This window comes from Scyliorhinus canicula, chromosome 1 (genome assembly GCF_902713615.1).
Source record: "Scyliorhinus canicula chromosome 1, sScyCan1.1, whole genome shotgun sequence".
Classification (NCBI taxonomy): Eukaryota; Metazoa; Chordata; class Chondrichthyes; order Carcharhiniformes; family Scyliorhinidae; genus Scyliorhinus; species Scyliorhinus canicula.
Window position 1 is genome coordinate 10649288 of NC_052146.1, and position 25045 is coordinate 10674332.

At 43.5% G+C, this 25045-nt stretch overlaps 1 protein-coding gene across 2 annotated transcripts in view; it reads right to left on the bottom strand.

Moving 5' to 3' along the window:
* dgcr8 (DGCR8 microprocessor complex subunit) overlaps positions 1–25045 on the bottom strand; it is a 77591-nt gene that overhangs the window by 45074 nt on the left and 7472 nt on the right. For both annotated transcript variants that reach the window (XM_038808464.1, XM_038808527.1), the window contains 6 exons: positions 24248–24410; positions 21786–21928; positions 19430–19778; positions 18343–18540; positions 2610–2711; positions 72–170 (listed from right to left, as the gene is read on the bottom strand). In XM_038808464.1, coding sequence (XP_038664392.1) covers positions 72–170; positions 2610–2711; positions 18343–18540; positions 19430–19778; positions 21786–21928; positions 24248–24410 — 1054 coding nt within the window. The remainder of the gene's footprint in view (positions 1–71; positions 171–2609; positions 2712–18342; positions 18541–19429; positions 19779–21785; positions 21929–24247; positions 24411–25045) is intronic.

A 25045-nucleotide genomic window follows, 5' to 3' on the forward strand; every position in this document is an offset into this window, starting at 1 on the left:
TCTTCATGCAGCCTTTTACTGATCATTTTTGACAAATAAAGAAAAGTTAATATTTAATAAGAAATCAGTACCAGCTTTATTCTTCGCAAGTTTTTTGCTGCTGGCAGTTCCTGTACCGTAGGTTACTCCATCAATAACCACCGAAGCTCCAAAGGGGTCACTTGGATTTTCTGAAACATACATGCATTTGAAAAGTTATCACTTCTTGATGAAAAATATCAAATGTACTAGCAAATCTTTTGTCAAATAATTTGACGCTGTGGCTTTTAAGTCGTCTGTTTTATAAAAAGGGTTTACAGTAAAATATTAAGTTTACATGGGGCAGTAAGGTGGCACTGCTGTCTCACAGCGCATGGGACCTGGGTTCAATTCTGACCTTGGGTGACTGGGTGGGTTTTGCACGTTCTGCCCATGTCTGCGTGGGTTTCCTCTGGGTGTTCTGGTTTCCCCCCCACAGTCCAAAAATGTGCAGGTTAAGTGGTTTGGCCGTGCTAAATTCCCCCTTAGTGTCCAATGGTTAGGTGGGGTGACAGAGATAGGGCGGGGGGGTTAGGCCTGGATGGAGTGCTCTTCGAGATGGTCGATGAATCAAAGGCCTCCCTCTACACCGTCGGGGATCCATGATTCGGAAAGAGAGGTGCTATACCCAGTACCTCTCCCATCACCCATGGCACCATCCCACACAATCACAGAAGCTGCCCCTTTGCCTCTTCCATGCTTAACATCCCAGGCCCAAAACACTCATTCCAGGTTAAGCATTGTTTCACTTGCACCTCTTCCAATCTGGTCTATTGCATTCGCTGCTCCCAATGTGGTCTCCTCCATATCCTCCATATCGGAGATCACTGGGTGATCGCTTTGCTGAGCACCTTCGGTCTGTGCGCATTCAGGATCCTGACCTTCCTGTTGCTTGCCATTTTAACACAAGACCCTGCTCCCATGTCCACATGTCTGTCCTTGGCCTGCTGCAATGAAGTTCCACTGCTGTTCCAGTGAAGCTCAATGCAAACTGGAAGAACATCTCATCTTCAGGTTAGGCACTCTACAGCCGTCCGGTCTCAACATCAAATTCAATAACTTCAGATGATCAGCTCTACCCCACCTTGACCCATTTGTTTTCATCCCATTTCAGTTCAACTGTCTCTTATCATTTCTTTCTTTCTTGTCTTTCTTTATATATATTTAACCCCCCCCCCCATAGAACATAGAACAGTACAGCACAGAACAGGCCCTTCGGCCCTCGATGTTGTGCCGAGCAATGATCACCCTACTTAAACCCACGTAACCCGTATACCCGTAACACAACAATCCCCCCATTAACCTTACACTAAGGGAAATTTATCATGGCCAATCCACCTAACCCGCACATCTTTGGACTGTGGGAGGAAACCGGAGCACCCGGAGGAAACCCACGCACACACGGGGAGGACGTGCAGACTCCACACAGACAGTGACCCAGCCGGGAATCGAACCTGGGACCCTGGAGCTGTGAAGCATTGATGCTAACCACCATGCTACCATCTTATCCACCTTTCCTTCCCCTTCTCCCCTTTGATTCCCCATTCCCCTCCCCCACATCTCCATCTGTCACAGTTCATCCTCTGATGTTAGTTTCTCTGCTGTTTGGACTTTGACATCTTTTGTTCTCTGGAGACTGCCATTAGCACTCTTTCCCCCTGGTTTCTGTGGCCATTAGCACCCGGTTTCCCTGGGTTTCTGTGGCTGTGACTCATCTTTCATTCTCACTCCACAGTATAAATAATTCCCACTTTCTCTGTCTTTAGCTTTGATGAAGAGTCATCGGACTCAAAACGTTAGCTCTTTTCTCTCCCTACAGATGCTGCCAGACCTGCTGAGATTTTCCAGCATTTTCTCTTTCGTATTAAACTGAATGGGTTTTCTGACAATCCTGCAGCTTTTGGATCAGTTTTCTTTCTGGCACCAGTCAACAAATTAGCAGATTCACCGAATTCAATTTTACAATTCGCTATTGTAGGGTTTGTGCACCCAACATCTGTGCTCAGTCCAATATCATCACCATGATACTACTGTGTTCCTGATATTTGTGAGCAAATATTTTGTTCCCTGCCAATATCTTTCAGTTAATGGCAAGGCAGGACTATTTCTACTTTTGTGTATCAAAGCCTGGCTTCCCTCAATGCCATTGTGCTTCGGTACACTCGCCATAACGGATAGCAACTAGCAATAATAGTTAATATTAGCACTCACTCTGTCTAATTATACACATGGTGACCCAAGCTGAATTAACTGACAATGTGGGGTTTTCCCATTCTTTAAAAATAATTTTTGAGTACCCAATTATTTTTTTCCAATTAAGGGGCAATTTAGCATGGCCAATCCACCTAATCTGCACATCTTTGGGTTGTGGTGGGGGCGAGACCCACATAGGCATGGGGAGAAGGTGCAAACTCTACACAGACAGTGACCCAGAGCCGGGTCCTCAGTCCCAAGCTCCTTAAGCAGCATTCTTCCCATTTTTTTTAAAGCAGTCAGAAGTTCTGGTCAGCTGCCCTCTTTGACAAAGACAAATGGAGTTGAAACTTCTGGGGGGAAAAAACTTGTAAACATTTTCACAAAAGGAGACTTACCACATTCAAAAAAATTGTAAACAGGGCGAACTTTCAGGACCCTTTGCATATATTCGTGCAGTATGCAAACTTCTGATTTCCCATTTGGATTAATGACAAATTCTGACAAAGAAATTACAGAATATTAATTTTGATTTAATTCAAAGAAAGGTTCCATCACAAGCAGTTTCATCAGGTCCTTGTGGATTGTGCCCAGAATGCTAAATATTAACATTTCCCATACCAGCCTCCCCGAACAGGCGCCGGAATGTGGCGACTGGGGTTTTTTCACAGTAACTTCATTTGAAGCCTACTTGTAACAATATGCGATTTTCATTTATAAAACTGAAATCTAGATTAAGTACCATCACTAAATTAATCACTCATCCCTTATGAAATAAATCACACACTTGATTAATGCTTCATACTTGTTCGATCAAATTTCCATTTAGTGGTCAATTCAGTAATAATGATTAATGCAACATATAAACACATACAGAATAAGTAATTTTTTTAATAGTTCATTATCTGTTACACAATCTGTCTATTTAATGGTTCAATTTTTCCCATCAGTCAAGGTCATACGATACATTTTTATATTCTAGGTAACAGTACTTCTTGTACCGAAATGCAAGCTGTTGTTAAAATGTAATTGAAAGTCGCAGAAGCTGTCAATAAGGTAAATTAGATATTGTGCTGCAGGTGGAAAGCAATCGATAACTAAAAGCTATGACATTGTACAGGTCAGTGGTGAGGCCACGACTGGAATATGGTGCACAGATTTCATCATTATGCCATAACAAATCCAATCGGAGATTTCCCACTGCACTGATCGCTATTTCAATATTGGTTGGCATGCAGCAAAGCAACCTTTCAGGTGCAAAGTCAGATGAAATATTTGGAGTGGAAGCAAAAATAATTGAAATAACAGTCCCTGTGAATGGGAGGAAGGGAGAAGCCAGTGGATCCCAACCAATTGGTGCACAGTGAAGGCCCACATGCCAACACCCCCCCCCCCCCCCAAGGGTGCCGCAGAAAATGATTCAAAATTCATACAATCAAACTAAAACAAAACCTAATCTTCAGCTCTCCGTTTGGCATCGCCAAGACTCGATGAATCCTGGGCCTCCCCCACTAGCCCCAGCTGAGAAAGAGCACATGTGCGGTATAGATTTTTAATGTTGGTCATGCCCATGCGCGTGGACAACAGGACTTGGAGCTGAAGACAAAAGTCCCCATGCGCCAGCACAAAAAGGGAAGACCCAAAAAGGGTGCAAGAATCCTGGGAGAAGTGAGGCAGACAGGGAGAGGGAAAAAAAAAAGAGACGACGGGGAGAAGTTCAAAACCAAGTTTCCAGGAATGGAAGAAGGCAGAGAAAATAGGTGTGCCCCAAACTTTTTTTTATAGTATTATAATAATCTTCATTGTCACAAGTAGGCTTAATGAAATGAAAATGAAAATCGCTTATTGTCACGAGTAGGCTTCAATGAAGTTACTGTGAAAAGCCCCTAGTCGCCACATTCCGGCGCCTGTCCGGGGAGGCTGGTACGGGAATCGAACCGTGCTGCTGGCCTGCTTGGTCTGCTTTAAAAGCCAGCGACTTAGCCTTGTAAGCTAAACCAGCCCCTAATTAACACTGCAATGAAGTTACTGTGAAAATCCCCTAGTTGCCACATTCCGGCGCCTGTTCGGGTCACAGAGGGAGGATTCAGAATGTCCAATTCACCTAACAAGCATGTCTTTCGGGACTTGTGGGAGGAAACCGGAGCACCTGGGAGGAAACCCACGCAGACACGGGGAGAATGTGCAGGCTCCGCACCGACAGTGACCCAAGCAGGGAATCAAAGCTGGGCCATGGTGCTGTGAAGCAACTGGGCTAACCATTGTGCTATGGACAATAGACTCACGGCAGCTAAAAACTGTTTGTAACCCCCCCCCCCCCCAACCTTAATGGAGCTGCAGGACCATACTGTTAGTATAGACTTATCTCCAATATTACAGGCTCAAAATCTATCATACGGTGGTAGACATTACCCAGAGCCCCGAAAAAATGGAAGACTCCGGTGACAATGATTTTGACTCAACAAAAGACAGAGAAACTATGAAACAACTTTCCTTTCCTCCCCATCTAGCAGAACTAAATCAAATCCTGTCCAGTAAGAAACTGGAGGTCTGGGGATAGTAATAGAGCAAGATAACACAAATGAACAAGACGGCAGAGTGATATGCGTGGGGGTGCAAGCAAAAATAAATCAGCTTCATTTTTAGTTTTGATGAGTTCCACAACCAAAGGAAAGAGAAATGAACATGAGTAGAGGCTTTAAAAAAATGGGATTTCGTCTTGCTCAACAATGCCACCAAGAAGCTGGCCTTTCTGAACTACTGCTGTAGTCCGTGTGGTGTAGGTATTCCAAGCGCAGTTCGGTTGGGAGTTCTAAGATTTTGCCACTTTGTTGGCAGCTTGCAGATGTTAGTGATGCCATGCACCTGCTGCCCTTGTCCTTCTGGGTAGCAGAGGTCCCAGGTTTGAGAGGTGATCTCAAAGAAGCAAACTTCAGCAGTGCATTTTGCAAATGGTGCACAGTACTGCCTCCATGCATCCCTGGCAGAAGAAGTTAACGTTTAAGGTGGTGGGTAAGGTGCTGATCAAGCAGACTCCTTTTTCTTGGGCTATTGGAGGAAGATTCATCCAGGCAAGTGGAGAATACTCCATCACACTCCTGACACGCGGTTGGTGGACAGGCTTTGGGGCGTCAGAAGACAAGTAATTCAATGCAGAATACTCAGTCTCTAACCTGCTCTTGTAGCCACATTGCTTATGTCTGCTGATCCAGTTAAGCTTCTTACCACCAGGATGTCAATGGTGGAAGATTGTCAATAATAATGTCAAGGGCAGATGACCAGACTCTCTATTGCTGGTTATAGTCATTGCCTCGCACTCGCTTGATGAGAAAATTAGCTTCCAATTATCACCTCTGCCCAAATGTTATATTTTCTGTGGGCACGGTGTTGATGTGGTGCTTTAGGAGGAGACCCACTGGCAGGTATGGGATAAAACCAGACTGCGGAAGGGGTGAGTGGACCAATTGTCCCATTCAGGCTTTGATGGACAGCCCAAGATCCAGTGATCTTAGTCAGCAAACGGGTTCTTTTCTCGGCCACTAGGATTGTAGCGGATCCCAATGCAGATTTGTGACGGTCAGTGGGTCTTTGGCAGGCACGTCGGTGGTACTAGTAAACATCTACGCGCCAAATTGGAGACACCAACTGATCGTTGGTGGGGATTTCAACTATGAATTGGATCTTCTTCCTGGGAAGGTAGAGAGAAAGTAGGGAATAATAAACCAGTAAGCCGTACATCGGTAGTGGGGAAAATGCTTGAATCCATTATCAAGGACTTTATAGCGAACATTTAGAAAGCAGTGGCTGGATCAGTCATTGTCAGCATGGATTTATGAAGGGAAAATCATGCTGGACAGATCTGTTGGAATTCTTTGAAGATGTAACCAGTAAAGTTGACAAGGAGGAGCCAAGCGATGTGGCATATTTGGACTTTCAGAAGGCGTTTGACAAAGTCCTGCATAAGAGATTGTGTAAAATTAGAGTGCATGGGATTGGGGGAAATGTATTGAGGTGGATAAAAAACTGGTTGGCAGAGAGGAAACAAAGAGTAGGGATTAGTGGGTCCTTTTCAAATTGGCAGGCAGTAACCAGTGGGGTACCACAGGGATCGGGTGCTGGGACTCCAGCTATTCACAATATATATTAATGATTTGGATGAGGGAACAAAATGTAACATTTCAAAGTTTGCAGATGATACCAAGTTGGGTGGGAGGGTGAACTGTGACGAGGATGCAGGGATCCTACAGCATGATCTGGACAGGTTGGGCAAATGAATGGTAGATCACTTTGGAAGGAAAAACAGGAAGGCAGATTACTACCTGAATGGTTGTAAATTGGGAGAGGAGAGTTTGCAGCGGGACCTAGGTGTCTTTGTGCACCGTTCGCTGAAGGTAAGCATGCAGGAGCAGCAGGCGGTCAAGAAGGCTAATGGTATGTTGGCCTTCAATGCGAGAGGTTTCCAGTATAGAAGCAGGGATGTGTTGCTGCAATTGTACAGGGCCTTGGTTAGACCACACGTGGAGTATTGTGTGCAGTTTTGGTCTCCTTCTCTGAGGAAGGATGTTATTGCTCTTGAGGGAGTGCAGTGAAGGTTTACCAGACTGATTCCAGGGATGGCAGGACTGTCATATGAGGAGAGATTGACTAGGTTGGAATTGTTGTCGCTGGAGTTCAGAAGAATGAGGGGGGAATCTCATAAGAGACTTATAAAATTCTAACATGACTAGACAGGGTAGATGCAGGGAAGATGTTACCAATGATGGGTCCAGAACCACGGGTCACAGTCTGAGGAATTCAAGGTAAACCATTTCGGACAGAGACAAGGAGACATTTCTTCACGCAAAGAGTGGTGAGCCTGTGGAATTCATTACCACAGGGAGTAGTTGATGCTAAAACTTTGAATATATTCAAGAGGCGGCTGGATATAGAACTTGGGGAGAATGGGATCTAAGGCTGTGGGGAGAAAGCCGGATGAATGGTGGAGCAGGCTCGAAGGGCCAATAGACCTCCTCCAGCTCCTATCTTCTATGTATATGTATCTTAAACTAGATCGATCCAGGCCTAAATTGTTTACTCCCTCAGGGATGGTAAGAGGGGGTGGCGGGTGGGGGGTGCAGACCCGTGGGGTGGTTTCACATTGCAGGGGACGAGTTCTTGTCCTTTCCCCATGTGCATAAAGTTTATTCCAGGATTGACTTATTAATTGGTGGAATTTTCCTGCCCTGGGTATGAAGAGCAGAATACTCGGCAACTGCAATCTAGGACCATGCTCCACACTTCATTGACTTGACCCTGGAGACAGATTCTCATCACTGCCCATCCTGGAGGCTGGACATAGTGCTGTTCGTTGGCGGACAGAGAGCTTTGTGAGCACATATCCAGGACCATCGAGGAGTACACCAGATGAAATAGGAACAACTCGCTCTCCCTCCACACTATGGGAAGACCTTAAGCCGGTTGCATTGGGGTAGGTAATCTCCTTTACGGCACATTTAGATGGACAGGTGAGGCAACGGCTGGTGGATGTGCTCCTCGAGACGAATCATCAACATTTGTCTGAACTTAGGGGCAGCACAATGGTGCAGTGGTTAGCACTGCTATCTCATGGTGCCAAGGTCCCAGGTTCGATTCCGGCTCTGGGTCACTGTCCGTGTGGAGTTTGCACATTCTCCCCGTGTTTGCGTGGGTTTCAGCCCCCACAGCCTAAAGATGTGTAGGGTAGGTGGATTGGCCACACTAAATTGCCCCTTAATTGGAAAAAATGAATTGGGTACCCTAAATTTATGAAAAGAATATTTGTCTGAACCGACCCTGGAGTTGCGTGTGAGTAGGAAGAAGGTGCAAGCCCAGTTTCATTTGCTGTCTAATGGAAAGGTAATGAACCAGCTCCTAGCTCGAGACTGTTTTAAAAAAAAAAAAAAGAGTATGGGGAGAATGCCAACCGTCTTCCAGCCCACCAGCTGAGGCGGCATGCGGCTTCCGGAGAGATTGTACAAAGTAAAAACTCGGGCAGCAGTTTGGTTTCTGCCCCGAATGAAGTCCATCAATCTTTTTACAGGAACCCCTCTCTATAGGTCAGAGCCCCCGGAGAATAGGTCAGTCGACGACAAATTGATAGATACGGTGTTGGCGCTGCGCTTGGAGTTGTGTGTTCTAGGGGTGATAGAGGCCGACCAGAATGATTTAATTAAAGGTTGGCAATTATTAATTAATGTGCGCAACCTCAAACAAACTATTGTTTGCAGCAAACTACCCAGCCTTCAGAACAGCCACCACGACACCACTGCCATGGCAATCTCTGCAAGACATGCCAGATCATCGACATGGGTACCACCATTACACGTGAGAACACCACCCACCAGGTACAAGGTACATACTCATGCGACTCGGCCAACGTTGTCTACCACATACGCTGCAGGAAAGGACGTCCTGAAGCGTGGTACATTGGTGAGGCAATGCAGACGCTGTGACAACGGATGAACAGACATCGTGCAACAATCGCCAGGCAGGAATGTCCTCTTCCAGTCGAGGAACACTTCAGCAGTCAAGGGCATTCAGCCTCTGATCTTTGGGTAAGCGTTCTCCAAGGCAGCCTTCAGGACACACGACAACGCAGAATCACCGAGCAGAAACCTGTAGCCAAGTTCCGCACACGAGTAGGGCCTCAACCGGGACCTTGGATTCATGTCGCATTACATTCACTCCCCACCATCTGGCCTGGGCTTGTGAAATCCTACCAACTCTCCTGGTTTGAGATAATTCACACCTCTTTAACCTGGGGGTACCCCTCTCTCTGGATCTGTAAAGACTTAATTACCTGCAAATGCTCGCATTCTAAGTATCGTTTTGCATCTTTGATTTTGTCAATGTGTGTGTTTCTGGAACCTACCTCTTCATTCACCTGAGGAAGGAGCAGTGCTCAGAAAGCTAGTGTTTGAAACAAACATGTTGGACTCTGTTGGACAATTGGTGTTGTAAGACTTCTTACTGCGTTCATCAATAAGTGAGAGAAGATTGATGGGACTGTCATTAGACAATTAGATTTTTGCTGCTTTTGATGGACAAGACAAACCTGGACAAACGTCCATGTTGTCAAGTAAGTGTCAATGAGGGCAGCACGGTGGCGCAGTGGGTTAGTCCTGCTGCCTCGCGGCGCCAAGGTCCCAGGTTCAATCCCGGCTCTGGGTCACTGTCCGAGTGGAGTTTGCACATTCTCCCCGTGTTTGCGTGGGTTTCACCCCCACAACCCAAAGATGTGCAGGCTAGGTGGATTGGCCATGCTAAATTGCCCCTTAATTGGGAAAAAAAGAATTGGGTATTCTAAATTTATTTTAAAAAAGTAAGTGTCAATGATGTAGCTGTATCTGAACAGCCTGGGTCAAGGCATAGCTCATTCTGGAGCACATCTTCTACTGGGCTGTTGGCCAAGACTCTCAACTTTTGTTGTAACTGAGACAATCAGCCATTTCTTGGTATTGTGTAGTGCAAATGGATTTGGCCGAATACTAGATTTTGTCACTGTTTGGACCTCTGGATCTGGCAAAGTGCCACTCGCAGTTCTTGCTGATGTAGTAGCAAACGCTTCAGCCTTGTCTTTTGCTTCATGGGCCAAGTAATCTTATGTTCTTAAATGTCCAGCCAGAGTATATATTGTAGAAATAACAATCGGGGTCTGATGTGGACTTTTGAAACAGTCTTTTCAGCAAACAGAAAGTCTTCACCCCACTGTGAATGATACATTCCTTGAAAGGCTACAATAAAATAAAAACAAGAACCAACTTCACAACTTCAATGCCAGCAAAACTAAAGAGCTGGTCGTTGACTTCAGGAAGCAATGTACTGTACACACCCCTGTCAGCATCAACAGGGCCAAGGTGGAGATTGTTAACAGCTTTAAACTCCTAGGGGTGCACATCTCCAAAAATCTGTCCTGGTCCACCCACGTCGACACTACCACCAAGAATGCACAACAGCGCCTATACTTCCTCAGGAAACTAAGGAAATTCGGCATGTCCACATTAACCCTTACCAACCTTTACAGATGCACCACAGAAAGCATCCTATCTGGCTGCATCACAGCCTGGTATGGCAACTGCTCGTCTCAAGAGCGCAAGAAACTTCAGAGAGTCGTGAACACAGCCCAGTCCATCACACAAATCTGCCTCCCATCCATTGACTCCATCTACACCTCCCGCTGCCTGGGGAAAGGGGGCAGCATAATCAAAGACCCCTCCCACCCGGCTTACTCACTCTTCCAACTTCTTCCATCGGGCAGGAGATACAAAAGAACAAAGAACAAAGAAAATTACAGCACAGGAGCAGGCCCTTCGGCCCTCCCAGCCTGCACCGATCCAGATCCTTTATCTAAACCGGTCTCCTATTTTCCAAAGTCTACTTCCCTCTGTTGCCGCCCGTTCATATACCTGTCTATATGCCTCTTAAATGATGCTATCGTACCCGCCTCTACCACCTCCGCTGGTAAAGCGTTCCAGGCACCCACCACCCTCTGCATAAAAACCTTTCCACGCACATCTCCCTTAAACTTTCCCCCTCTCACCTTGAAATCATGACCCCTTGTAACTGACACCCCCACTCTTGGAAAAAGCTTGTTGCTATCCACCCTGTCCATACCTCTCATAATTTTGTATACCTCAATCAGGTCCCCCCTCAACCTCCGTCTTTCCAACGAAAACAATCCTAATCTACTCAACCTTTCTTCATAGCTAGCACCCTCCATACCAGGCAACATCCTGGTGAACCTCCTCTGCACCCTCTCCAAAGCATCCACATCCTTCTGGTAATGTGGCGACCAGAACTGCACGCAGTATTCCAAATGTGGCCTAACCAAAGTCCTATACAACTGTAACATGACCTGCCTACTCTTGTACTCAATACCCCGTCCGATGAAGGCAAGCATGCTGTATGCCTTCTTGACCACTCTATCAACCTGCGTTGCCACCTTCAGGGTACAATGGACCTGAACTCCCAGATCTCTCTGTACGTCAATTTTCCCCAGGACCCTTCCATTGACCATATAGTCCGCTCTTGAATTTGATCTTCCAAAATGCATCACCTTGCATTTGCCTGGATTGAACACCATCTGCTATTTCTCTGCCCAACTCTCCAATTTATCTATATTTTGTTGTATTCTCTGACAGTCCCCCTCACTATCTGCAACTCCACCAATCTTAGTATCATCTGCAAACTTGCTAATCAGACCACCTATACCTTTGTCCAGATCATTTATGTATATCACAAACAACAGTGGTCCGAGCACGGATCCCTGTGGAACACCACTAGTCACCCTTCTCCATTTTGAGACACTCCCTTCCACCACTGCTCTCTGTCTCCTGTTGCCCAGCCAGTTCTTTATCCATCTAGCTAGTACACCCTGAACCCCATACGACTTCACTTTTGCCATCAACCTGCCATGGGAAACATTATCAAACGCCTTACTAAAGTCCATGTATATGACATCTACAGCCTTTCCCTCATCAATTAACTTTGAGAACACTGACAAACAGATTCAAAAACTTCTTCCCTGCTTTCACCTGACTCCTAAACGACCCTCTTCTGGACTGAACTGATTAATACTACACCTCTGTATGCTTCACCCGATGCCGCTGTCTATGTAGTTACATTGTGTACCTTGTGTTGCCCTATTATGTATTTTCTTTTTATTTTAATGTACTTAATGATCTGTTTGAGCTGCTCGCAGAAAAATACTTTTCACTGTACCTCGGTACCCATGGCAATAAACAAATCCAATCCAATAGGAAGATAATGTGAGACATTAGAATCACCAAAATTGCTACTTTTCTATTCATTCCTAGCAACATTAGATGTTCTGGATTTACAGATCACATTTCTATTTTTCGACAGCTATGGAAGTCAAGCACTCAGCACCTCCTAATTAAAAGAATAAAGTGCCCAGGGATGTTGTCAATTGTCAAACATCATCAACATTAAATATCCTTTAAGGGTCTAAACCAATACTGCAGACCTTTGGAAACTGTCTTCGAGCAGAACTGTCAAGAGTAACAAACTCCCCGATTCTCCTTCACACCAAGGCCTGAGGTGCCTGGATCAAGGAATGCATCCATATTTGTACTGTTGGGCGACAGGAGAGGATCCCAAAGTACTCCTTTCTCTATTGCTTCCCTTGTGAAATTAAGTTTTGTTGTCAATGGGCTCATGTTTCCTCCAAATGTTGTTATTTGCAATCTATTTGTTGCTCCGTGCAATGCCTTTAAAATTACTGCGTGGCCTCACAAACATGCATCTCATGGGGAACATTGGTTGAGCGCAGTCTGTTCGTACACGATAGATTCCAGATTGTTGAAGAGAGGAAACACTGACAGACATTCAGAACAAGTGCTACCACTTACCAATCAGTGAATCTCCTTTTTAATAAAAATTTAATTTCACATTAAAGGAATAATTCAGAGAAGTTATTATTTGTTAATCTAAATGTAATTACCCTCAATCCTGATCAGGTGAAATGCTTTGCTTATTTTAACAGTGCATGGTCTTCGGTTTAAAGTTCACTTCCCTAGAATATTCCTTTAAGTAAATGCTACAAAATGGATTCATGGCTCAGATCGGGGAATAATCAGTTCACCCGTACTCAACGACTGATTAAATAGTTCTATAGAGTGAAACCTCAATTATTCATCCGAACGTGGAGGACCATGCAGTCCACCACAGTTGGCCAAGTCTTCGAGACCAGATGATTGGAAGCTTAGTGGTAGCATGGGCTCCACTAAACATGATTTGAGGAATTCAAGGGAGAGAGAGATCGGATACGCCCAGGGACTTGGGGACAGAGTATGCAAAGTCGGCCACCGAACAGTAAGGCTGGATATAATAGCAAAGATGGAGGAAGACGGGCAATAGCAGAGAGATACCAGGATTATAGGCAGGTGACGGTGGAACATCGTGAATCAGGAGGACAACGGAACAGTTGCATTGCTGGACCCAGTTCTCAAGGTAGTGGCTATCAAGACATGAGGCAAACTACTGACAGCCGTGGTCCTGGCATGATTTCTCTATCCAGTCCTATAGCAAACAGAATTGTGCAGGTCATCAACACAACACAATGCAAGGTGGCAATGCCTCAGGTGCCAAAAAGAATGCATGGATCAAGAGATGCTTGTTTTAAGCCATTCAAAGGGGGTGTTCCATAAAGTTCTGATGTGCAAATGTTTGCAGCTGTTGCTTTGTTTTGAGATTTGTCTGTACTTGGTATTCAGTGTGTACAACCAATTACCTTTTCAAAAATGTTTTCCTGTTCAACATACACTATTCTAGGCCTTAATTTTGATTTTAGAAAATGGTTTTGAGACTAATGTTTTTTTGAGGCTAACATTTATTCCTTTACCACCACAGCTGTTGAAAATGGAGCAAAATAAACCATTAATAAGTCTTTAAAAAGTTATTCACTGTTATGGAGATGTCTTAGCCATGGCTCAATATTCATTCCTCAATTAAAATCAAAGCAGATTATTAGGTTATTATCACAAGGCTGTTTGTGGCACTCCACTGTGTTGGTTGCCACATTTTCTACATTACAACAGCTACTAAAATTGAAACAGTTCATTGGATGTCCCAAAGAGCCAGAGGTGATGAAAGGTGCTATTCTTTTTTTTTGTCTTTCACCCCAAGGATAAAAGAAAAATATCATCTGTTCAAGAATGTCCAGCTTAGAATCATAGAATGATTCAGTGCGGAGAAAGACCATTCAGGCCATCTTGCCTATGCTGGTAATAATAATAATAATCGTTGTCACAAGTCAGCTTACATTAACACTGCAATGAAGTTACTGTGAAAATCTTCCAGTTGCCACATTCCGGTGCCTGTTCAGGGACACAGAGGGAGAATTCAGAATGTCCCAAATACCTAATAGCACGTCTTTCGGGACTTGTGGGAGGAAATTGGAGCACCCGGAGAAACCCCACCTAGACACGGGGAGAATGTGCAGACTCCGCACAGACAGTGACCCAAGCCGGGAATCGAACGTGGGACCCTGGATTGGATTAGATTTGTTTATTGTCACATGTATTGAGGTACGGTGAAAAGTATTTTTATGTGAGCAGCTCTAACAGATCATTAAGTACATGATAAGAGATGTAAAAAGAGGATCTGTTTGGGAGAGCTCGCAGAGAGTGGCCATGCCGGAATCCGGCACCATATCTCCATTCTTGTGTCATTTCTGATGAGTGCAACACAAAAAGCTTCAACACTGTCTCTTTTTGCAGCAGTAAGATTAATTTATACTCACTGCGAATTGGCGTTGTGAAGCAACAGTGCTAAACCCTATGCTACCGTGCCTTTACTATTCTGAACTATCAAGTTATCTGCATCCCATTTCCTTAGTGATACTAACCTCCACTGGGACTGCCAAAAATTAGCTGGCGTTGCACAGCCCCCTGCAAACTGCAAGCAACTCCAACCCCTAACCAATCATAGACTGAACAACTATACCTCCAAGTCCTCACAGTACTTTCCCGCCAGTTATTAGTGTCTGAAGGTGGATACTTTCAAATCAACAGACTAGTTATTGAAAGATGCTTTAAGTGCTGAAGAAAAACATAGTCTGGGAGCTCATTCAGATGCTGTCCCAAATTAATACTGTCAACCTAAAATATCTAGATTGACTGAAAGCTAATCATAAGAAAAACAATCATGCTGCTAGTTAAGCTGGAATCTGAAGCCAAAGAGCTCACTACATTGGAAAAGCATAATTGCCTCTATTGTAGAACTTGCAAAGCACCATGGCATTGTTTAGATTTCCCAATGTGCTGAAAGCTGGCCATAAAATTGAACATAAAGACTAAACCAAGAGAGATTGTGAAAGCTTGAGGGTTGGAGAGGCAGCTGGACTTACCCTCAGACTGGGAAACTGTAGGAATGTCTTTGATTGAAAAGAACAGACTAACAGTTAATTCCTCCCTTGCTTCCAAAACAAATTTTAAAATATACTTGTACTACCTCACTCAAATTAAAATATTGCAACGGTCAGGTGGGAGATCTAAAACAGAACAAAATATATTCACTGTGCATTCTCAAATATCATCCATATGTCCTTTCATGTTGCTAACCTATAAACACAATTAACTATAAATTACTTCTATTCTATGCAAATGCATCCAAAAAAGCAGTTAAGGGCTAAACAGCTGGCTTGCATTGCAGAACAAGGCAGCAGTGCGGGTTCAATTCCTGTACCAGCCTCCCAGAACAAGCGCCAGAATGTGGCGCTCAGGGCTTTTCACAGCAACTTCATTGAAGTCTACTTGTGACAATAAGCAATTATTATTAGAACATAGAACATAGAACAGTACAGCACAGAACAGGCCCTTCAGCCCTCGATGTTGTGCCGAGCAATGATCACCCCACTTAAACCCACATACCCGTAACCCAACAATCCCCCCATTAACCTTACACTACGGGCAATTTAGCATGGCCAATCCACCTAACCCGCACATCTTTGGACTGTGGGAGGAAACCGGAGCACCCGGAGGAAACCCACGCACACACGGGGAGGACGTGCAGACTCCACACAGACAGTGACCCAGCCGGGAATCGAACCTGGGACCCTGGAGCTGTGAAGCATTGATGCTAACCACCATGCTACCGTGAGGCCCCATTAGTTATCTAAATGTAGACAATTCATTCCATAATTGAGATACATCTATCCCAATGATCTATGGTGCAACAAAACACAGCATAGCAATCCATCTTACTTTTTAAGAATACCCTGGAGAAAATTATCCAAGAAATTATTTCCCATTTTCCTAGTTATTCTTGTGACTGCAAGTGTGGCAACCTCAAACACAGCCATGCCATAAGGAGTTACTTGAGAGGCAAGGAACGTCCTCCAACGAGAGCAATCAGCACAATCCAGCCTGCCACTTAACCCAGAACAAGTCACGTATAGGACAAGGAGCAAATTCAGAGGGAACCATTTTGGTTGACGATGTTCCAGATGTACGCTTGTGAAAAAATTGTCAAATATTTGAAAGAGAACAAAATAGGCAATTTGGACAATGGTAAAATAGAAAACCAATTTTAACAGAAAGAGACAAGTCACACTGGAGCATTGCCAATCTCCCACACCCGTAATATCACACAGGAGGCATAAGTATAAAAACAGATCGTCAGAGTTTTTAGAAGTCTAAAGCGAGCATTGCTTCTACAGAAATAATCTGGAGAATTGATAATGGGGAACAAAGGTTGAACAGGCATTTTGCATCAGTCTTCAACATAAACGGGGGAATAGAAGAAACTCAAGATTCTTACAGCCACCAGAGAAGTGGTACTGAGTGAATAGTTGGAGCTGTGGGCTGACAAGAGCCTGGGTCCTGATGGACTTCATCCTCGGATCTTAGAAGAATTTTCTAGCGAGGTGCATTGGTTTAAATTTTCCTCAACTCCCTAGATTCGGGGAAGGTTCCGTTAGATTGGGAGATAGCAAATGTAACTCCATTATTCAAAAAGGGAGAGTGAGACAGACAGTAGGAAAACAACAGACCAGTTAGTTTAAGATCTGTCACAGGGAAAAAGTTAGAAGATATTATTAAAGAAGTTATAACAGGGCACTTAGATAAGCTCAAGGTAATCAGGCAGAGTCAACATGGTTTTGTGAAAGGGAAATCATGGTTAGCCAATTTACTGGAGTTCTTTGAAGTAACATGTGCTGTGGATAAAGGGGAACCGATGGATGTACTGTACTTCGATTTCCAGAAGGGCATTTGATGAAGTGCCACATCAAAGGTTACTGTGAAAAATAAAAGCTCATATTATAGGGGGTAACATATTGGCATGAATAGATCTGCTGGCTAAGAGAAAGCAGAGAGTGGGCATAAATGGATCTTTCATTCTGGTCACAAAATGAAATGAGTGGTGTGTCACAGGGATCAGTGCTGGGATTTCAACGGTTTACAATTTATATAAATGACTGGGATGAAGGGATTGTAGGAATGGTTGCCAAATTTGCTGATGACAAAAATAGGAAAGTAAAGTTATGAAGAGAACATAAGAAGGCTACAGAGGGACATAGGTAGGTTAAATGAGTGGACAAAGATCTGGTGAATGGAGTGTGATGTGTGAAAATGGGAAATTGTCCATTTTGGAAGAATAAAAAAAAAACATAATATCTAAATGGTGGGAGTTTGCACAGCTCGGAGGTGCAGAGGGATTTGGGTTCCTAATACATGAATCGCAAAGCACGAAGCTACAGCAAGTAATTAGAAAAGCTAATAGAATATTGTCATTTATGGTGAGGGGAATTAAATACAAAAGTAGGGGCGTCATGCTTCAGTTGAACAGGGCCCTAGTGAGACCACAGCTGGAGTACTGTGCACAGTATAGGTCACCTTACTTAAGGAGGCATAAATGCGTTGGAAGCACTTTGGAGAAGGTTTACCAGATTAACAACCAGATTGAGCAGGTGTTTTATGAGGAAAGGATGGACAGGCTATGCTTGTATCCACCACAGTTTAGAACAGTAAAATACAACTTAGCCAAAACCTTTTAAGATCCTGAGGGGTCCTGTCTGACCAAATGGCTGTCGGGAGGATGTCTCCTCTTGTGGGAGAATCTAGCACTAGGGGGTTACTGTTTAAAAGTATGGGGTTGCTGATATAAAGAGAGATGAGAATTTTGTTCTCCGAGGGCCGTGAGTCTTTGGGACGCTCTTCCTGAAAAGGTGGTGGAAGCACAGTATTTGAATGTGTTTAAGGCAGAGCTGGGTAGATTCTTGATTATCAAGGGGGTGAAAGGAAATTGAGGTTACAATCAGGTCAGCCATGATCTCACTGAGTGCCAGGGGAGGCTCGAGGGGCCAAGTGATAGACTCCAGCTCCCAATTCGTATGTTAACTGCACATTTTCAGCCATTAACTCAAATGGGGCTGGGGGTGTTTGAGGAAGAAAAACAAAAATTAAACATTAATTAAACAAGAATTAAACACTGCTGCCAATACCAACACCCTAATATTTAGGTTATAGGTCTACTTACCCATCACTTGCACGCATTCACAAAGTACAAGTTCACTTTCTGAAAGATGTTGGGAGGCATAGCTTTAAACAGTCTGTATAAATAGTTCGTGGAAAATTAGCATTTTGCTTTTACCTTTTTTCGTGGGTGCATCTTGGACCGAGAGTGTAATGAGCTTTTGATTGGCTGGCAAAATCGGCCGTTCAGCCTCTGCTTGCTTTCGCTTCATCTCCCGATTAAACTGACGTCGTTCAGCCCAGGTCCGGAATTTCTTCACAGTGACTTGTTCGAAATCAAAGCGTTTTTCCAGGTATTTTTTAAAGTCGTCAATAGCTGGAAACGTTGCAGATTTTAAAAATTGCATAAATAATAAAATGAGAAATGAACGGGAGAAATCTGCATTCCGTGCGCTTTTCTAGACCCAACAGTCCCAGGTAACAAATGTGGAGAGTTGGATAAAATATAATTGTGTACGGATATGAGGTTCCTCAAGATCCATTTTGTACTACTTAATCAAAGGCTATCTGTGATAGTAAATCAGAATTACAACTATCTTTAGGTGATAAAATGAGTATCTGGGTGATAAATACAACATTTGTAGTAGGCTTCAGACTGCTCGGACAAGAAACAATAATGTAACTTGGCAAAAGACAGGTGTCGTGTTTAAATATGGCTCTTTAGAAAATACCAGTGTTTTGTTTTTATATTCTGATCAGACAGCTAACACAATCAAGTCAGGTAGCACAATACCCATCAGTGGGCACAAAATAACTCACTTTGTGTGGTGACTTGCATGGATCTGGCAACCAATTTCAGAACACACCACAGCACCAACAATTATAGTCATGTCAAGTGCACAGAACTGCCTTCTAATTGTTTGCATAATATAATTTGCAGGACAGTTCAAAAACTTAAACCAAGATATTTTGAATTTTGGCTGGGCCATCACGGGGAAGCGCAGCGTGGACTTGATACTTGCCAAGAGAAAGGCAGTATGCAACAAACCATTCAAGTGGCTAGGTCCCCGATGCACCTGAAGCCCAGGTGGCCATGGGGGAGGCCTGGCAGCACGTTTTCTTTGCCACAGAGAACTTAAGTGAGAGAAAAAAATCAGAAACCACAGTACACGTGCAAACCTCCATACCATGGCAGGGACACATTAAATTCCTAATCCAAATAACATCTATCATTCTGTTTTAGATGAGATCAAGAATCATCTTACCAATAGATTCTTCTTTGCATACTTCTACTTTAGCCTTCACCTGTCCAAGGGCTCCTGCTGCAATGATTCCACTCAAGGATTCTCTGTCATCTAAGGGTTTAGAGTATATTGTACCTGAGCTACTGAGAGGTACTGAATTAGTAACAGAGTTGTGATCAGTGGCAGTGTGGTCTAGTTTCTCATTTATCTCTATTGGCGTGTTCTCACAATTTTCTGGAGACAGTTCTCCATTCGTGGTCACTTTGGTTATCTCTCCATTACTAGCCAGTTTATTCTGCTCGCTCTCTTCTTGGTCTCTCATCTTCATATAGTGTAGACAGGGAATGCTGCTCTGTGGAGGATCATGTTTCTGTACAGAACAAATATAAAAATGAACTTTGGATCCACTTATAAGATTTCAAAGAGACACTTGGTTAAAAAAAACAGCTGAACGTGCAGATTGAGGAAGGAATATTCGCCTGGAAACTCCAAGGCAAGACCACGATGACAAGTACCAAAAAGGACACAGGGAGAAAGATGGTCCATTCTCATGCGCCTACTCCCATTGCATGTCTCCTGGCAATCAACATTGAGGAAGGCACCTGCAGATTGCACATTTTCCATGAACAGTAAAAGAATAAAACTCCCAAGTCACCCCGGCCATGTTTTTCTTGCACATCACATGGAAAATTCTAATAGAGCAGTGTAGAGAAGTTGCAACAGAAGAAGCATTTTTCACAGGCAAATCATGTGCGAAGTGCAGATAATGAAAGGGAGAGCGGCATTAAACAACACAATCAACCTGGCTGAGGCCAAAACTGGGCTGGGGAATTGGAAGGAAAGAAAAAAAAATGCTCCATTAAGGAGTGTAGCTTGGAAAAACAAAACTGCAGGTAGCATAATCGACCTTGAAGTGTGAAATTAGACAATGCGGTTCGTGATTTTATGCCTTGCCTATTAGAAATAACCTCAATCCACTCTGCACATAAACTAAATCCACTGCTTTCAAAATTAATACATTACCACTGTAGCTTATTCCTTCCAGAAATAAATTGGCAGCGTGAGTTGAGAAGAAATAAAGGAGATCTATGATAATAAATCATAGCGCCCACGAAACTAAACATACTTCTACAATGGTTTTCTGGGAATCAGAATCCAAATAGGAAGTTCAAAAATAACCTGGATTCAATCCAAGACCTACGTAGCTTTAATTTAGCCAGAGGAGTTTCTGATGTAAATAGACTCAGCATTCCTGAGTTACACAAGGGGAATAACATCAGCCATCAACTGCTAGCCAGTTAAGGTGGCACGGTGGCGCAGTGGTTAGCACTGCTGCCTCAGCGCCGAGGACCCGGGTTCGATCCCGACCCCGGGTCACTGTCCATGTGGAGTTTCCACATTCTCCCCGTGTCTGCGTGTGTCTCACCCCCACAACCCAAAGATGTGTAGGGTTGGTGGATTGGCCACGCTAAATTGCCCCTTAATTGGAAAAAAATAATTGGGTACTCTAAATATTTTTGAAAACGGTTATCCAGTTAACCTCTCAGAAAAGTGCAAAGATGCAAAACAGCTCATCCAACACTCTCTAAGTCAGACCCAATGGGGATCTCCATGGACCGTGGCTGTGACGCATCAATAATATCACTGGACTAGCAACCCAGAGATGGCGCTCTGCTGACATGAGCTCCCCCACTGGTGGAATTTAAATTCAATTCATGAAATCTGGAATTGAAATTATTCTCACCATTGGTGACCATAAACTACCATTAAAAACCCACCAGGTTCACTCACGTCCTCGAGGGAAGGAAATCTGCCAACCGTACCTGGTCTGGTCTCAGACGCACAGCACTGTGACTGACACTTAACTATGCTCCTAAATGGCCCAGCAAGTCACTCAGTTCAAGGGCAATTAGAGATGAGCAACAAATGATGGCCTTGCCATTGTCGCCCACATACCATGAAAGAATAAAGAAAAAGAAAATCATGAATTAAGACCCCAAATCACCATCCTATGGCGATAAATATGGCCTGATTAGTATGCCCAAGTCCCAAGAATGAATTTAAAAACAAGTTACTGCCTTCAGCAGAAATGAAGTGGAGATGTCGGCGTTGGACTGGGGTGAGCACAGTAAGAAGTCTTACAACACCAGGTTAAAGTCCAACAGGTTTGTTTCGAATCACTAGCTTTCAGAGCACTGTTCCTTCCTCAGGTGAATGAAGAGGTATGTTCACCTGAGGAAGGAGCAGTGCTCCGAAAGCTAGTGATTTGAAACAAACCTGTTGGACTTTAACCTCGTGTTGTAAGACTTCTTACTGTGTTCAACAGAAATGGATCAGGTAAATATTTTCAAGATGTAATATTTAATTTATTTCCTACCCTGATGCTTCCAGTTCCTAAGAAATAAGGTCGCGACCAAGTAACTACCCTGGTTTCCCTGTGCAGGTAAACTGGAATACCAGAATTATGGAATGTCATGATCCAGCCATCAGGAAGGGGCTCACTTGGTGGACGGCCACGATCTATAAAGAATAAAACAAACTTAGCACCAGACAAAGCTCAAGGCATCTTAGTTCAAGTCACAATACCAAAAGAGAATCAGGGATGAAAATATTGTAGAACTAATGGACAACCATGAAATCAATGACACAAACAAAACCCACAACCAGGCTTCTGAGATAATGTAAAGCAAATTCAACCAGAGAATAAACTTGTATCAACTTCTGCAAACTGTAGAGAGAATGAATGGAACACCAGCAGAACACAACAGCAGCTGGATAAGTACAATCAAAATGGATGCTGAACACCGAATAAAGTTAAAACATTTATCTTCTCAAATCTATCCAAATGACACAACAAGTAGATGAGAAAACGCATCGTAGAGTTAAAGTAAAATTAAGATGTTTTTTTAAAACCCATTGGCAGAGACCTGGGACCATGTCATCTACTGAACTTTAGACCAGAGAACAGCGTAGCCAACAGAACAATTAGGAGACAAATGACTAACAGACCTCGAGTTTAGTTCAGGCAAACCTTTTCTCAGTTCTGGTGAACGATCACCATAACTGAAGTGGAAGTTCATGGAATTGAGGACAAGTTATTGTCCTGATTAGGAGACTGGCTGAGCGGCAGGAGACAGAATAGGGATTATGGACAAGAAGGCTAATTCACAGGATTGCGGCATCCCACAAGGATCTGCCAATTAGGCCTCAACTGTGTATTGTATTTATTAACAACTTATGATGGGATAGAGAGCCACATATCCAAGCTATAAATGACACAAAATTAAGGCAGCATTTTAAGTAGTATAAATGAAAACACAAAATAACTGAGATACTAATAGATTCAGTGAATGGGTAAAACTGTGGAACTGGATTTCAATATGGGCAAGTGTGAGGTAATCTACTTTGGGCTTAAAAAGGATACTTTCTAAATGGTGAAAGGTCAGAAGCAGCCAGAGACCAAAGAGACTTGGGTCAGATATAAACGGTATGGATAAAGTAGACGTGGAGCAGGTGCTTCCTTTCGTGGGGCATTCTAAAATGAGAGGTCATACTCTTAGAATAAGAGGCGGCAAATTTAAAACAGATTTGAGGAGAAACTACTTCTCCCAAAGGGTTGTGAATCTGTGGAATTCGCTATCCCATAGTGCAGTGGGTGCTGGGATAGTGAGTAAATTTAAGGAGGAGTTCAATAGATTTTTAGTTGGTAATGGGTTGAAGGGTTCTGGAGAAGGGGCAGGACAGTGGAGTTGAGGGCAGGATGGGATCAGCCATGATCACATTGAGGGTGTTAGGCTCAGGAGGCTAAATCGCCGACTCCCACTCTAGGTCATGTGTTCCAGAGAGGAGATGTTCTGTCTGATTCCACAATCCAGCTCTTGGTCTGTAGCATTGTAGGTAACAGATGAGGAACATATCAACCATGAAAGAATGGTGAAGCAGACTCAATGGGCCGAATGGCATAATTCTACTCCCATATCTTATGAACTTATTAAAATGTCACACCTTGTGTACTGCTCGCAGGTCTGGGCACTACAATTTAGGTAGGCTATACTGGCTTTGGAAGATATGAATTTACTAGCATGATACCTGGACTTCCTGCTTTTTCTAGCCTATTTGCCTGCTACTCGCTCCCTTTCATGCCATCCCCACCTAGCTCTCTTTCTTCTTCTCCAAGAGTTAAATCAAGTCAGATTACACAAACCGGATTTACATTTCTCAGTATTTATAAGATTAAGTAACTTGATCAAAGTTTTCAAGGTGTTGAGGGAATTGGTAGAGAGAAACTAGTTCTGCTGGATGGGGAATATCAAGTCTATGGAACATAGCCCAAATATTGAGAGCCTGGACATTCAGGAGTGAAATTAAGAATCACACTTACGCTTGAAAGAATGGTAGAATTTAGGAATTCTCTTCCACAAACATTGATTCTAGGTAAATTATTAATTTTTAAATCAGGGATTGATTAACTAAAGACAGGGTTTATGAGTTAGGTCACAGATCAGCCATGATCCCACTGAATGACAAAACAGGCTTGAAGGGCTAAATGGCCTTTTTCTGTCCCTTGAATATTAGCACAATCTCAATAAAGTTCAGGAACAATGACAGCATCAAAAACTAGGGTTTGTGTAAAAAAGATAATGGCCACAAAAGGGTAGGAGCGAGGTAGAGCAGGAGCTTTTACCTACACCAAATCTTTATATATCACACTCGAGCTTAACTACGAATGCAAAATTGGGTAATGAGTTGCCTTTTCTTAAGCAGTGTCCAGTCCCCGTTTTTAAAAAAACTTCAGCAAGAAAGGGAAGAAAACCAGGTTAGGTTGTGTAATGCACTTACTTTTTAACACAGTTTTAATTTTGGTCATCATTGGCTGCACACTAGTTTCTTCATCAGTCTGGTGGTCACTGTCACCAGTATTCTCCTCTTCTACCCGTTTCCTCTTTCTTGGAGGGGGTAGCACCGCTTCCAGGAGCGCATCAACATCATTATCAAAATCATCCTGTAAAATACAGCATTGAAGGCCATCCCACTATAATAGTATGAAGATTTCTAAATGGGTCATTTCAAAAGAAAAAAATGCTTTTTAAATTCTAGCTGCATTCACTTCTTTAAAAATAAATTTAGAATACCCAATTACTTTTTTTCCAATTAAGGGGCGATTTAGCGTGGCCAATCTGCCTAGCCTGCACATCTTTGGGTTGTGGGGGTGAGACCCACGCAGACACGGCGGAGAATGTGCAAACTCCACACGGACAGAGACCCAGGGCTGGAATTCGAACCCGGGTCCTCAGCGCCGTAGGCAGTAGTGCTAACCACTGTGCCACCGTGCCACCCTTTAGCTGCATTAACACAATAATTGTGTGATTTAAATATTTTTTGTTCCATTAAACTAAAGCTGCAGGATTTTTGTAACAATGGCCACAAATACTGACCATTTACCGCGCTCTCCAAAAACCTTTAACAACAGGGGTACAAGGTGACTGAAATAAATATATACGTACTTCTTAAGCTTGTCAATTAACTACAGAGTGCATATTACTAAAACAAAAGTCTGCTGACATTCCTCTGTGGAGTAAAGTTACAGCTCGCACACCAACAATGAATCGATCATTCCAGTCTTCCCAATTTGTTTCT